Below are 15214 nucleotides of genomic sequence, written 5' to 3' on the forward strand. Positions count from 1 at the left end.
CCAGCACACTACTATAGTGATCTCCAATTTTTTCTGATTATACAACTTTTCCACATTTATACCTGATAAGGTTATAAACTGTACAAATGCACTACAGGTCCAGTATTTTATATATTTATAAAGCATACATAAAAATTAAAGTGACTTCTTTTTAAACAGAGTTGTAAGGTTTTCTTCCCACATTCCCAAAGGACCATACAGAATAACCCATTTTGGTGCTGCTGGTCTATTAAGTTAAAAAGTGACACAATTTAGAACACAATTTCAAGAACCACTAAAGCCTATATAAACTATCAAGCATCAACTATTTCATTCCTCTGTTCCAGCCTCTACTGATTTCCTCCTCCTGCCCACACACTCGTGTGGGTGAGGCTCCAGGGAAGAGCACAGGTTTTGTGATCAGAGAGATGGAGGTTCAAATCCCTGCTCTGCCACTTACCAGCTGTGGGACTTCTAGCAAGTTCCCGCTCTGAGACTGGCCCACATTCAGTGGTTGTTATTAGTATTCTTTATTGTCACCAGCTACTCTCACAGTATTTCAAAACACTCAGTATTGACAATGAAGTTCATTATTCTGATCTGAAACATCAAAATCACTCAACCAAAAGCCTGTGAGGAAGTTCTCATTTAGATTTCAGACTTTTATCTCCCTCTGGTCCAAAAGAAAGGTGTGGGGGAGGGCGGGAATCATAAGGTAGCATCATTTGCTGGCCACCTTTTCCAATTAAAAAGGTAATTAACAACCAGTTTATGAAAAAGTTCTGTTTCTCTTGAATAGTAAATATATAAAGTACTTTGTACAGTGTAGAACACACAGATGCATTCTATCAGTATCATGCATATTACAACTCTTTTTTTCTTTTTCTTTCTTTCTTTTTTTTTTTTTTTTTTTTTTTTTTTTTGGTCTTTTTAGGGCCGCCCCTGAGGCATATGGAGGTTCCCAGGCTAGGGGTTTGAGCCACGTCTTCCACCCACATCACAGCTCATGGTAATACCAGAACCTTAATTCACTGAGCAAGGCCAGGGACTGAACCCTCAACCTCATGGTTCCTAGTCGGATTCGTTAACCACTGCGCCACGACGAGAACTCCCATGTTATAATTCTAATAATATTTTTCTCCTCCCTTACCTTGATATTTTCTGCATCTTCCTATAATTAACCCTAAGACAAAGAAGCCTCAGCATTAACAGGAAATCAACAGAGGTGTGTGTAATACATACAGCTTAAGACAGGAAAACTGTTAATTACCTTGATGAGAGAAATCTGGAGGTTAATTGTCTTTCCATTTTTGAGGAGATCCTGTAATTTTCTGCTATGCAGAATGTTATCTATATAGATCCAAAGCCTTTCAACAATGTCTTCCTTCAGTTCAAGTTTTTTCTTATAAAATGCAACCAATGACTGTCTTGCCCAATCTAGTAATACCTGAATTTGGAAGAAGCATACTTAAGAAATAAATAAATACACTTTGAAAAATAAATAAACTTCTTTACCAAGATAGACATATACTGGACATTTATAAGGATATTCCAATCATAACCAAATACAGTTGCCAAGGGAAAAACTCCTTTAATACTTATCTTTGGTGGGGAGTTCCCATCATGGCCCAGCGGAAACAAATCCTACTAGGAAATATGAGGTTGCAGGTTCCAACCCTGGCCTCTCTCAGTGGGTTAAGGATCCAGCATTTCCGTGAGCTGTGGTGTAGGTTGCAGATTCGGCTCAGATCTGGCGTTGCTATGTCTGTGGCATAGGCTGGCATCTGTAGCTCCAATTAGACCCCCAGCTTGGGAACCTCCATATGCCGCAGGTGTGGCCCTAAAAAGCAAAAACAAAAAACAAAACAAGATAAAATAAAACTTATCTTTGGTGATATTACAAGACATAAATGTCTTGATATATTAAAATATTTATTATTAGAGAATCAATTTTTTAAAAACTAATTTTGTCTTCATCTGGGGGCAACAAAAAGTTTCAAGTGAAACTAACAGTTTCACTAGCATCTCTGAAATGACAATGAATTTTGAAAGTTAAAAACACACGAATTACTCAGAATGGCCGCAAAATAAATCCCACCCAAGAGCAAAGATGCAGTCAGAAGACTGGGGTCTGTGTCCTGGCTGCCTGGGTTACCCGCTTCATCTCTGAATCCATTTATGGCTTTCAGAAGATGGAGACTGTCTCCTGTGAAATCATTCATTCACTGAGCACTGTACTAAAAAGAGGTTTCCATTACTGTGATGTGTTTCCTTACTAATACACAGGAGGAATGCCAGTGAGGCCTCAGATCATGACACCACCAGAACTGTCATCACAGCATGAACAGAAACAAATGCTTAAAAAAAAAAAAAAAACCTCTCTCAGGATAAGGATAGTGGAGACCTTGATCAAATAGCCTGCCAAGACTGCCAAGTGACTGCCAAGCAGCTGAAATGACACTCAGGTGCAGCCAGGTTTTAGAAACCACTAGATTCGACAGTAGTACCTCATCATTTCAATGGATGCAATCAATCTGTAAAACATTTGGTGCTGTCTTAAATACCAGCAAATGAGTGTATGTTAACCCAACTTCATGAGCTCATCAACGTGTCTCCATTGTATTAACAATATTTTTCTGTCAAGCTTGAGAAATGTTAACAAAGAGCCATGTCTTTCTCGGTTGATAATCTGTTTCTTTTTCTTTCTTTTTTTTAATCTATAGGTTTCTAATCTCTTTTCCCTAGGCCTACTTACAAATGCTAAAACTTCTCTACCTCCCAACCTTCAATTCATCAAATTCTAAAGATGTTTAACAAAACACCACGAGTAACTGCTTATAGAGCATCACCTTGGATTTACAAACAAATGGAGAGTCAGAACCTGACTTCTGTAACCTATTTGTTCACTGATACACATACCTAGTTCAGAATATGAGATGTTTCCAAACATAAAAGAAATGCTGACTGAGGTTTTGTAGCAAAAGAACTTTGTTAATCAAATACCTGACTACTTACTTTTTCTCACTGACACTACTTTTAACTTTCCAACCATGTTTCCTTCCCCAATCTTTTCTCAAATCTTTAAAAATTTTATTTAAATGTCAATATGCAATTTACATAAATGATCATCACTTTAGGTTACAGTAATGTAACTTTCACATTAAACTTACTTGTTCTTTATTTGGAAGAACGCACTGGTGAGAAATCCAAGCAAAGTGAGCTAGTTTTAGTTTATCTTCCCAGGAAGTTGTCTTGCTTTTAAGCTTAAGAGAAATGCCAGAATAAACAGCAGCCATTGCTGTACTTTACCTGCAATTTAAAGCAATGGAAAAAAAAAATTACATTAAGTCCAAACTTAAAAGGCATCAGAAAATGAACATTATGTATCTTATGGTCTACATAACCCGTAGTCTTTAAAAAAATTTTTTTTTGTCTTTTTTTCCTTCTTCTTCTTCTTTTTGTTTTGGTCTTTTGTCTTTTAGGGCCGTACCCACAGCATATGGAGGTTCCAAGGCTAGGGGTTGAATCAGAGCTGTAGCCACTGACCTATGTCACAGCCAGTCTGAATCTGAGCTGCATCTGCCACCTACACCACAGCTCACCACAATGCCGGATCCTTAACCCACTGAGTGAGGCCAGGGATGAAACCTGCATCCTCATGGATACTAGTCAGATTCATTTCTGCTGATCTACAATGGGCATTCCCCTAAAAATTTTTTTTCCTTTTAATGAAATTAAAATGCTATCAGGCATAAGTCTACAGATAGATGCTTGAGTCCATCACCTTGGGAGAAATTCAGATGAAAGCAAACAGAAGATGGATTACACACAAGTATTCCTGCTGTGCTCCAACACCACATCCTCAGAGGTTAGTTCGCAGAAATTCAAAGGGACAAAACCCAAAGTGTTCACAGAATTTCTGAAAAGATTCATTCATACTTGGTTTTAGATGGAAAAAGTAAATTTCTTCACAAATGCTTCATAATATACTATGTATCAGGACCAGCTCCTTTCAACAGTTTAAAGAGACAAGGAGGCAGTATTTGGACATAGTAATATTTCCTCAAGTACAAAATAAATACAGTATAAACCTAGTTCCAATAGAAAGATTTATTCCAGCTGCAACAGTAACGTCCCAGTATAACTTGATCCACAGCTCTTCTGAAAGACTCTACAAAATATAGCTACAAAATTAACATGAAAAAATACCAATATAACAAAATCACGAATAAAAAAAGAATGCAAACACTCCAACCACCTATAATCCCATAAAACTGAGGCATTTATAGTTTGAGTTTCTAAGTCATAGCAAAAAGGGCAAATATATCAGATTAAATCATTTGCATTATATAAAAGTAAGCAAGTCAGTTCCTTAGGAGAGAAAGTTTTTCATGATACTTAATACTGAAATAAAATTATCATAAAAACAAAACACGGCCAAGGAAATACCAGAAAAAGATCGCAGCCCCATGACTCTATTTTAAATACTGTCAAACCAAAAAGAATTTGCTGGATCACTGAATGTTTTAAATCTAAGAGGTCTGAGGTCCTACAGACCTACCTTCAGAACTAGTTCTTAGTAGGTACCTTTACAGGGAATAAGCAAAAATCAGATGAAAGACATTCAGCAGAGTAATTTTCACTCTACTGCAGACAACAGAACAAGTCAAGTGCTGTCAGTCACCCTATAGTCAAAACGTCCAACATCCACTCAACAGCTACTTACTGAAATTCTAAATCCAATGTCATTGAGACAGCTACAAAGTACTTAAAAACTGTTTGCAAAATTGGCTACAAAAATACCCCAGACACTCCCGGAGTCTACCCACTCTTCCACTCTCAAGGTCCCGCGGCGATCTTTGCAAGAGAGTGTGAAAAGCCCGTTGCTGACAGCAAGGCTGCGTCAGCACTCACGCGCGGCCGCACTGAATCTACGGAATAGAAGGGAGCCCAGTAGCCAAAATCAAGAGAGCAGAGCCAGGAGTGATGGGAGCGAGCCCAGAGCGGGCTGACCGGGGGCGGGCGGTCCCAAGGTGAGCAGCCCCCTCGGGGCCGACTCGGGATAGGGACCGCAGGAGGGGCGGAGGGCCGGGCCAGGAGCGTGCTCACCTCAGCGCCGGCCCCAGGTAGGGAGCTCTCCTCAGGTCTCTCCTGGGTTGGGGCTCACCTGCAGGCCGTCCCCAGGTAAGAAGCTCACGCACACTCCGCCGGGACGGGCGGCGGGCAGTCCCCAGGTATGAGCTCTCCTGGCCGCCAGCCTGGGCCGGGGACCGCGTGTAGTGGAAGACTGCTACCTTGGGGGCGGTGGGACCGACCCCGGGCCCACCACGTGGGGCCGGCGGGTTCCTTCCGCCCGACGCCAGCGGCGCGGAGGCGGGGCGCGCTCGCCAGGCATCGCCAGCCGAGCGCCGAGGCACCGCGCCCATTGGCGGAGGCGGTGGCGCGTCGGAGGCCGGAGCGGCCCAGCCCGCGGCGGCTCCGCGTCAGTCAGTCATGGGGCGGCCGCCCAGAGCCGCCGCGGGGGCGGCGGGGCGCGGGGCGCGGGAGCCCGGCTGAGTCGGCCGGCGGGGCGCGAGCCTGCCGCGGAGTCGACGGAGGCGGACACGGGGAGAGCCCGGAGGCGGCGGCGGCGGGGGCAGCGGGGGCCGCCTAGGATGTTCAGTGAGTGGGGCGGCGGGCCGAGGGCGCGGCGGGCGGGCCGTGAGGCCTAGGAGGTGGGGGCGGGGCGCGGGCGGGGCGGCTGGGCTCCGCGGTCCCGCTCGGAGTCCTGCGGGCGGGGCGGGCGGCGCGAATGGCCGGGCGCGCGTCCCCGTCCCTTCTTCATTGAAGGCAAGGGAAGTGTTTTGGGGCGGAACTGGAGATTAAACTTCGCACATGGTGACTGTGGGTGGACGGGCGTGAGGTCAACCTTTGCACGGGGCGCGGGGGATGCCCACCTGCAAGGGCACGCAGGAGGTGGCCCCGCTCCTGACAGCCAGGTGAGGCGTGCGCCCCGCGGCGTCGCGGAGCCCTTCGGCGAGGCGTGGGTCGGGAGGCCGCCGCGGTGGGAGACCGCGGTGTCACTGTAGCCTTAGCGGAAGTGGAGCGCAGGAGGCTCCGTGTAGCCCTCCCTTCGGCGGTGGAAGTGTCGTTTCAGTGCGGATCTCGCAGCCTGCAAGGCTCCGGGATTCGGAGGGAATCCTGCCCGGCCCGAGCGCCGCTGGTCTTGAATCGCGGAAACTCTGACCTTGCGGGTTGAAATCTTGGAATGGTAATTCCCGTTAAGAAGAACCAGGTGCCTCATTGGGAGGAATGGTGGGGCGGAGTTTGCTCTTAAGTGATGCGAGTGTAGATACACCTGAGTTGTGGGGTAGGGGAGGACACGGGAGCCCTGTTTGAAAGTGGGAATAGGAAAAGTTTGGGCCACAGCTTTAAACTGGGAGCTTCTTAATGTAGCGAGTGGGTCTTGAGGATTACATAGACTTCAGGTAGAAACCATGTAACTATCTGTAACCTCTTCGAGCCTTCCTTTCCTCTTCTGTAAAATGGGGTAATGACTGGTAAATTGCAAGTGGACCTTTTTTAAAGGATGCCCGAAAAGGAATAATATAGGAGAAAGTGCCTGACAAATAGTGTTTTGTAGATAATAGTTATCAGCTATTTAAATTTCTTTTTTGGCAAAATACCTTTTAGGTTCCTTGTAGGCCTTAATTTTTTGTGTTAAATGTGAAGCATGTTAACTTTTGATTTCCTTTATAAATTATAAATCATTCCTGCCTCGAAAATCAGTTAAACTGGAAAACCAAAAGAGGGGGAGAACTTGCTGTGGGCATTTTGTTTGTTGTCACCAACAGTAAATCAGATTAATGTGTTTTGGAATAGCTGTGTTGCTTCTTCCTTCTGAATGTGTGAGTTTTGTGTTTGGTTCTGTCGCTGTGAAACTAAGGCCTCCCTTAACTAGTCAGTCGATGGTTTGGGGTTTTATTTTTGCAAGCAGTTGTCTTTCATAGGCTTTGAAGGACATCTCTGGAGAAAGGTTTTGTTTGTTTGCATGATTTCTTTTAACTGGAAGGAAGCCTAGAGGGTGCTCTCTTAAACCAGAATTACCCAGTGGACAGTGCTAGAAGCCGTTTCCAGCCTCCCCATGTGGCAGACAGCTTCTCAGCTAGTAACTGTTCTATCACTCTCTCAACAGGCATTGGTAAGCTTTCACTGTTGTAGCCCTAGAGAGGCCTGACCTAACGTAGAACCTTGTGAGCAGCAGGACACTGTGAAGGGTAAGAGCTCAAACCCTGCGGCCAGGTGGCCCGAGTTCCCATCCTGGAACTGCAGACTCTTGGGCACCTTGTCTGACTTCTTTGGGCCTCAGCTTTCTCATCTGAAGACTATTCCCTAGCTCATAGGCTTCTTTGAAGCATAAATGAGATAATCTTTGTAAAGTACTTAAAATAGTATCTCAAGCCCACTGGTAATAAATAAGCATTAGAGATTAGTAGTGGTGGTATTGGAAATAAATAGTGTGATTACTCTGATAGAGGTTTGTTCCTGGGTTTTGGTGGGTGGAGGGAATCACACTCAGGGAAGCTCGGGGGAGGAAAAGATGGCCTGGCTAGGCTGTGAAGCATGAGTGGGATATAGCCCTCCAGTTAAGGAAGCTTGACCAAAGCCCCTACAGCCAGAAGGCAGGGTGGTACCCACCTGTTCTGCAAACAAAGGCAGATCTGAGTAATCTCTAGAAGATGCAGTGGAGATTGGGTTTTGTTTTTTTTTTAATCCTCCACACTAGAGGAAGGAAGAAGTTTTAAGGCCGAGCACAGGTGAAGTCACAGCAGCTTTTTGGAAAGATTGTTTGTAGTGGTGTGGGGTTGGAAGTAGGGAAGGCCCAGCCACTGTCCAGGAAGCTTTGTGCCTGACTGTGACTCTGAAAGGAAGATGACTGCTTAGCAGACAGGCATTTTACTCCAGATCTAGAAGCCTGAGAAAACCCACAGATCATTCCAGGCAGGATTGCCTCTAAAAGTACCCCTCTGAGAATTCCTGTTGTGGTTTAGCAAGCCAGTTAAGAACCCAATTAGTATCCATGAGGATGCAGGTTCAATCCCTGGCCTCGCTCAGTGGGTTAAGGTTCTGGCTTTGCTGTGAGCTGTGGTGTAGGTCATAGATGTGGCTCAGATCTGGCATGGCTGTGGCATAGGCCGGCAGCTACAGCTCCGATTTGACCCCTAGCCTGGGAACTTCATACGCTTTGGGTACGGCCCTAAAAAGACAAAAAAATAAAAGTACTTCTCTGCACAGAGGGTGTCCCCACGTGTCTGAGTTTCCCCTATTATGGGCACTGTGATCACCCTTTCCAATGAGATGCTGCTTAGGAAGTACATATTGGACTGAAACAATCTCATTCAGTGCTAGTCTGGGCTGTTTATACAATCAGTATAGAAAGTGATGAATAAAAAAAGTTCTGCCCCCTGGATGGGTGTTGATGGCTTGCATTGAGATTTCCAGTGAGAGCTTCATGTGTGGATTCAAGAAGAACTCTATCATAGATGCTGTGTAGATGCAAAGGTGATGTGTCTGGAAAATGGAATTTGATGATGCAGACTGGCTTAAATGACTACAGAAACAATGTTGAAGATGTAAGTGAGTAGTTAAAATAAAATTATTTCATAAATTAATGTGTTGCCTTGTATATGTTCAATACATATATAAAAATTAATAAATTAAATATTATAAGCAGACATTTGACTAAATGATCTACATTCTTTAAAAGTTTTAAGTTAACCAAAAAAAATTTTTTTTATGGCCACATTCACAGTATATAGAAGTTCCAGGGATTGAATCCAAGCCTCAGCTACAACCCACGCTACAGCTGGGGCAACACCAAATCCCCTAACCCACCGGACTCCCTTTTAATTTTCTCATTGCAAAGGTAAAATTGTCTTAGGTTTGAGCTTACCTTTTATTTGAATGTTTTATGGCAATTAACTGGTGCTCTGTTTGCTGAAGCAAATTCCCTTTTCCCTTCTCATTTTTTAAGTTTAAGAAGGTTTAAAGAATATTGTGTACTGATAAGTTTTAGAAAATACTGTAGAAAACTTCAATTCATAGATCTTTGCTTAGCAGTCAAATAACATTCTTCTGGTAAGGTGTATTTAAATGTATCTGTATTTTAGTAACCTTACAGTGTTCAATAATAATAAAAAGGTATCTCTGTACTTAGTAACAAAATATTAATTTTTGGAGATTCAGTAATTGAGTAATCAGAAGTATTTTGCAAAACTTGTGAATCAATATTTTTAAGCTAAAGTGCTGATGCTTTAGTTTCACAGAGTAACACCATGCTCTGAAATTGTGTTGTCTAATACAGTAATCATTGGCCACGTGTGGTTTCTTAAATTTAATTTAATTTAAATTAAAAATGCAGTTCCCCTATTTCGCTAGCCACACTCTAATTGCTAAATAGCCCATTGTGGCTGGTGGCTACCACACACTGCAGTTGCAGCCCTAAGACACGCCCATCGTTGCAGGAAGTCCTATGGACACCACTGCTCTAGAATAGAAAAGGGGTCATTCCACTCTGAGAGACACACACAAAGCTTTTAATGTCATTAAAGCATCTCTGAAACCTCACTTGCTCTTTTGAATTCCATTTCAGGGAGGAGGATAAACATAGGAAAACATATTCCCCCTTATTCTGAGAGCAAACATCCTGTTTCTTCTGTCTACAATGGTTGCAAGTGGAGCATGGGTGGAAGTTTTCCTTTATGAAGTCAAAGACGGGAAATGGAGGTAGCTATTCTGTGGATTGTGCCATGCTCTTCCAAGGTTTTGTATAGATAATAATTTTTCTGAGCCTTAAAATAGTATTGAAATAAGAATCAATTATTTGTGGCTTTTTGAGTTCATAAATATCCAGAGGAGTCATGAGCCTAAAGTAAACTCCGGGCAGAAGCAGACAACACACACTTGATTTTCAGTGTGCATTTCAAAGATAAAAGCCCTGCCATAGGGAGCTGTGCTCCTGGGGGAACTAAGGAACAGTGATGTGGAGGATAGTGTGAACAGGCTCCAGGGTAGAGGTGGAAGGGGAATGGATTTTAAGCATGAGTCTCTCCAAGCAGCCTTCTACCAGCCATGTACACTTGGACATCAGTGGGCGGGTCAAGGGCACAGGAAGAGTATTAAGAGGCAGCAGTGGTTTTCCCTGAACAGTTGTTACTTTGAGAAAGGAAGGGGATCTGTCCTGATTTTATTATATAGCAACTTTGTTAAAGTATTAAGCAGTAAGCAACTATTAAATGTGTGAGAAACAGTTACATATTGTGTCAGAATCCTTATTATAATTGCCAAAAATACTAATATGGTAACAGGAAAAGTGTGTGATCATCCATTTTTAGCTTCAAAGTTAAAATATTTTATTTCAATTGAAAAGGGAAATCCTGAAATTTTTAGCAAAAGGTATTTAGAGTTAAAAGATTTTATAATTAGGGAAAAGATAAGCAGATAACTTGGAATTGCAGTGTTAGACTCATGTTTGAGTCTTTCAAAAGATAGGTCTGTTTTCAGCAGATTTTTTTTTTTTCATTCGTGTGTCCATTTGTGGATGTAAGTACTATGAAGTCAGTCACAGGAGGGACTGATTTCTCTGCAGAACTCTTTTCATTATCGGTTTCACTTGGAGTCTGTGTGCACTGGAATCAAGTCCAGGAAAGTCAGTTGGATCTCACGTCTGTGGTGTTTTAGTAGAGTGTGGCTGAAAAGAGACTTAATGCCAGTGTTCCTATCCTTGGGATCCTTGGCCCTGCAGTTGGCTCACCACCCACCCTCAGGGAAGGTCCTTGTCAGAAAGTTTTAGTCTCGGCTAAAAAACGAGAAATCGAGCTGCTTTGGGAGAGTTTGGAGACTAGGAACTCTGGAAGTTAGATTAAAAGTATCTTTAGCAAGCTGTGTAGGACTGAGTGGTGTCAGAGAGGCGGGGGGTGGGGGACCCTTTGGGAGCCCTTTGGTTTGAATAGCTCAGACTTTGGTCCAAACAGGTAATGTCTCTGTGTACATTAAATTTTTTTCTCTAAACATAACATTGAATCAGAATCTTCTGGGCTGAAATTATTTATGCCCACACTCACAGGAACATGCAACCAGGTTAGAGAACCATAGAGAACCACTAATACAGTCAAACGGACATGGTAATGCTTGTTGGTAACCACAAAGAAACAGTTGTCTGTCTTCGTTGATGGACAGGTGAATGCTTTGAGAGTGACCCTGATCCCAAAGTATCAGAACCTTTGTATGTGCAATAGAAAAGAAATCTTAATTTAAAAATAGGGAGTTTCCTGGAGTTCCCATCGTGGCTCAGTGGAAACGAATATGACCAGCATCTGTAAGGACGCAGGTTCGATCCCTGGCCTTAATCACTGGATTAAGGACCTGGCATTGCTGTGATCTGTGGTGTAGGTCACAGATGCAGCTTGGATCCTGTGTTGCTGTGGCTGTGGTGTGGACTGGTAGCTGTAGCTCCGATTAGACCCCTAGCCTGGAAACCTCCACAGGCCGCAGGTGCAGCCCTAAAACAAAATAAAAATAAGGAGTTCCCATTGTGGCTCAGCAGAAATGAACTTGACTAGTGTCTGTGACAATATGGGTTCAATCCCTGCCCTTGCTCAGTGGGTTAAGGATCCAACATTGCCATGAGCTGTGGCATAGGTTGCAGATGTGGCTCAGATCTGGTGTTGCTGTGGCTATGGTATAGCTCCCTGGCCTGGGAACTTCCATATGCTTCAGGTGCAGAAGAAGAAGAAATAGTGTACATTGTCAGTAAGGTGAAAGACTAACATATCATAACCAAGTGAGGCAAATTCCGTAGCGAAAGATGGTTCAGTGTTAGGAAGTTTATTGATATATTTCATTGTATCACTAAATCTCAACCATATCAGACCTAGTTCCTCTCCTTTTTAACAAATATTTTATACTGTCTCTGGTAATCCAGAAATGAAATGCATAGATGATATAATGCATAGATTCTATAAACTGGCTTAAAATAACACTTAAGATCCTAACATTTTATATTTATACATAAATATATGTGTTTTTTGTGTGTGTTTGTGTCTCCAGCCTTCACGTTTGCTCTGTTATATGACTTCTAGGCAATTGAAAAGTAGATCTTCAGGAGTTCCTGACATGGTGCATCTGAAAAGAATCTGACTAGGAACCATGAAGTTGCGGGTTCGATCCCTGGCCTTCCTCAGTGGGTTAAGGATCTGGTGGTGTTGTGAGCTATGGTGTAGGTCGCAGACATGGCTCAGATCCTGCATTGCTGTGGCTGTGGTGTGGGCCGGCAGCTGTAGCTCCAATTCAACACCTAGCCTGGGAACCTCCATATGCCTGGGGTGAGGCCCTAAAAAGCATAAAAAGAAAATTAAAAAAAAAAATTTAAAAAGTAGATCTTCAGGTTTTCTTTGTTTTGTTTTGTTTTTTTGCTTTTTAGGTCTATACTTGGTGCATATGGAAGTTCCCAGGCTAGGGGTCAAATTGGAACTGCAGCTGTTGGCCTACGCCAAGCCATAGCAATGTGGGATCCAAGCTGAGTCTTCCACCTATACCACAGCTCACAGCAACACTGAATCCTTAACTGACTGAGCGAGGCCAGGGATGGATCCTACCAGGGATCAAACCTGAATCCTCATGGATCCTAGTCAGGTTCATTAACTGCTGAGCCATGAAGGGAACTCCCAGAATTTTTTTTTTAATTACTACATGAATTTTATGTTTATTGTTGTACAATGATCATCATAACCCAATTTTATAGCATTTCCATAGAGTTACCACATACCAGTTTGGAAGGATTATATGCAAAAGATTTTGAAACAATTTGTTTGCTACAGTATCTGGGTAAAATAGTTGTTTGGTTATATACCACACATTATACACTGAAAGAAATTGCAATGGGAGTTCCTGTCCTGGCTCAGTGGTTAACCAATCTGACTAGGAACCATGAGGTTGCAGGTTCGCTCCCTGGCCTTGCTCCGTGGGTTAAAGATCCAGCGTTGCCGTGAGCTGTGGTGTAGGTCACAGATGCTGCTCAGATCTGGTGTTGCTGTGCCTCTGGCATAGGCTGGTGGCTACAGCTCTGATTAGACCCCTAGGCTGGGAACCTCCATATGCCGCAGATGCAGCCCCAGAAAAAGATTTAAAAAAAAAAGAAAGAAATTGCAATGGATAAAAATTTAATACAGATAAATATTTTAGTATTAAAAGAAAAAAGTAACAGGTTTCTGGAAGGGGTAGAATTTAAAACTTAGAAATGAATGGAGGAAATTACAAAGGACAAGGCCAGTACATATAACTGAAACTGAGAACTTAAACACATCCAAATAAATTATCAAAAGCAGATCTTCCACACACACAAAAAAATAAGAAGCCCTTGATTTTTCTGTGATTTTGGTTTGTTTTTCATCATTCATTTCCTGAGACAGAAACATTTGTGCTGAACTATGCACAGATTATGGGTATGTCTTCCAGTTCTGTTTCTCACCCTGCCCCCCCCCTTTTTTTTTGCTTTCATAGGCCCACACCTGCAGCATATGGAAGTTCCCAAGCTAGGGGTTGATGCAGAGCTGCAGCTACCGGCATAGCCACAGCCACAACAAGATCCGAGCTGCGTCTGCCACCTATATACCACAGCTCACAGCAATGCTGGATCCTTAACCCACTGAGCTTAACCACTGAGCAAGGCCAGGGATCAAATCCAAGTCCTCCATGCATACTAGTCGAGTTTGTAACCTGCTGAACCATAATGGGAACTTTCTTTTTTCCCATTTTTTAGTTGAAGTAGAGTTAATTTACAGTGTTGTGTTAGTTTCAAGTGTACAGCAAAGTGATTCAGGTATGTATATGTATTTTTCAGGTTTTTTTCCCATTATAGGTTATTACAAGATACTGAGTAGTTCCCTGTGCTGTACAGAAGGTTCTTGTTGGTTATCTATTTTATACATAGAGTGTATATATGTTAGTCTCAAACTCCTAATTTATCCCTCCCTCAGCTCCTTTCCTCTTTGGTAACCATAAGTTTATTTTCTATGTCTGTGAGTGTGTTTCATGAATAAGTTCATCTGTATCATTTTTTTTTAGATTCCATGCATAAGTGATATCATTATATTTGTATATCTCTGACTTCACTTAGTATAATTTCTAGGTCTATCCATGTTGCTGCAAATGGCATTATTTCATTCTTTTTGATGGTCAAGTAGTATTCCATTGTATATATGTACTGCATCTTCTTTATCCATTCATCTGTTAGTGGACATTTAGGTTGTTTCCGTGTCTTGGCTATTGTGAATAGTGCTTCTGTGAACATAGGGTTGCATGTATCTTTTTAAATTACAGTTTGGTCCAGATATATGCCTAGGAGTAGAATTGCTGGATCATATGGCACCTCTATTTTTAGTTTTTTAAGGAACCTCCCTACTGTTCTCCATAGTAACTGCACCAATTTACATTCCCACCAACAGTGTAGGAGGGTTCCCTTTTCTCCATACTCTTTCCAGCATTTTTTATTTGTAGGCTTTTATGATGGCCATTCTGACTGATGTGAGGTGATAACTCATTGTAGTTTTGGTTTTTTGTTTGTTTGTTTGTTTGTTTTTGTCTTTGCCATTTCTTGGGCTGCTCCCGCGGCATATGGAGGTTCCCAGGCTAGAGGTTGCATCAGAGCTGTAGCCGCCGGCCTACACCAGAAGCACAGCAACGTGGAATCCAAGCCTCGTTTGCAGCCCACACCATAGCTTATGGAAATGCCGGATACTTAACCCACTGAGCAAGGCCAGGAATCGAACCCGAAACCTCATGGTTCCTAGTTGGATTCGTTAACCACTGAGCCACGATGGGGACTCCTCATTGTAGTTTTAATTTGCATTTCTCTAATATTTGGCAGTGTTGATTATCTTTTCATGTGCTTTTTGGCCATCTGTATGTCGTCTTTGGAGAAATGTCAGTTTAGGTCTTCTGCCATTTTTTGATTGGATTGTTTGGTTTTCTGGTACTGAGTTGTATGAGCTGTTTGTATATTTTGGATGTTGGCCCTTTGTCAGTAGCATCGTTTGCAAATATTTTCTCTCATTCTGTAGGTTATCTTTTTATTTTGTTTATGTTTCCCTTTGCTGTGAAAAAGCTTGTAAGTCTGATTTGGTCCCATTTGTTTATTTTTGTTTTTATTTTTGTTACTCTAGGAGATGAATGTAAAAAGATACTACTGTGATTTATG

General features: G+C 42.6%; 2 protein-coding genes across 27 annotated transcripts in view; one reads left to right on the forward strand and one right to left on the reverse strand.

Annotated features, from left to right (window-relative positions):
- URB2 (URB2 ribosome biogenesis homolog) overlaps positions 1-5354 on the reverse strand; it is a 107832-nt gene extending 102478 nt beyond the window's left edge. For 11 of the 23 annotated variants that reach the window (XR_014827851.1, XR_014827852.1, XR_014827849.1 and 8 more), the window contains exons 1-3: positions 5089-5354; positions 3150-3288; positions 1250-1426 (exon numbers count right to left, since the gene is read on the reverse strand). Coding sequence is in view for 14 of the 23 variants with exons in the window: in XM_084996858.1 (XP_084852984.1) it covers positions 1250-1426; positions 3150-3275 (303 nt within the window). In the remaining 9 variants the exon portion in view is untranslated. Of the gene's footprint in view, positions 1-1249; positions 1427-3149; positions 3289-3763; positions 3901-4705 lie in introns of those variants that run through there. The other 12 variants (XR_014827850.1, XR_014827845.1, XM_084996853.1 and 9 more) reach the window with 7 other exon arrangements.
- Positions 4887-15214, forward strand: part of TAF5L (TATA-box binding protein associated factor 5 like) — a 31897-nt gene continuing 21569 nt past the window's right edge. For 2 of the 4 annotated variants that reach the window (XM_005670983.4, XM_084996881.1), the window contains exon 1: positions 5744-5957. The gene's annotated coding sequence lies outside the window, so the exon portion shown is untranslated. Of the gene's footprint in view, positions 5013-5743; positions 5958-15214 lie in introns of those variants that run through there. The other 2 variants (XM_013983234.3, XM_084996882.1) reach the window with 2 other exon arrangements.

The sequence above is a fragment of the Sus scrofa genome, chromosome 14 (assembly GCF_054392235.1).
Source record: "Sus scrofa isolate SSC_HxYL_T2T_F1_AM1 chromosome 14, Sscrofa_HxYL_maternal_Yorkshire_Landrace_v2.0, whole genome shotgun sequence".
In the NCBI taxonomy this organism is placed as follows: domain Eukaryota; kingdom Metazoa; phylum Chordata; class Mammalia; order Artiodactyla; family Suidae; genus Sus; species Sus scrofa.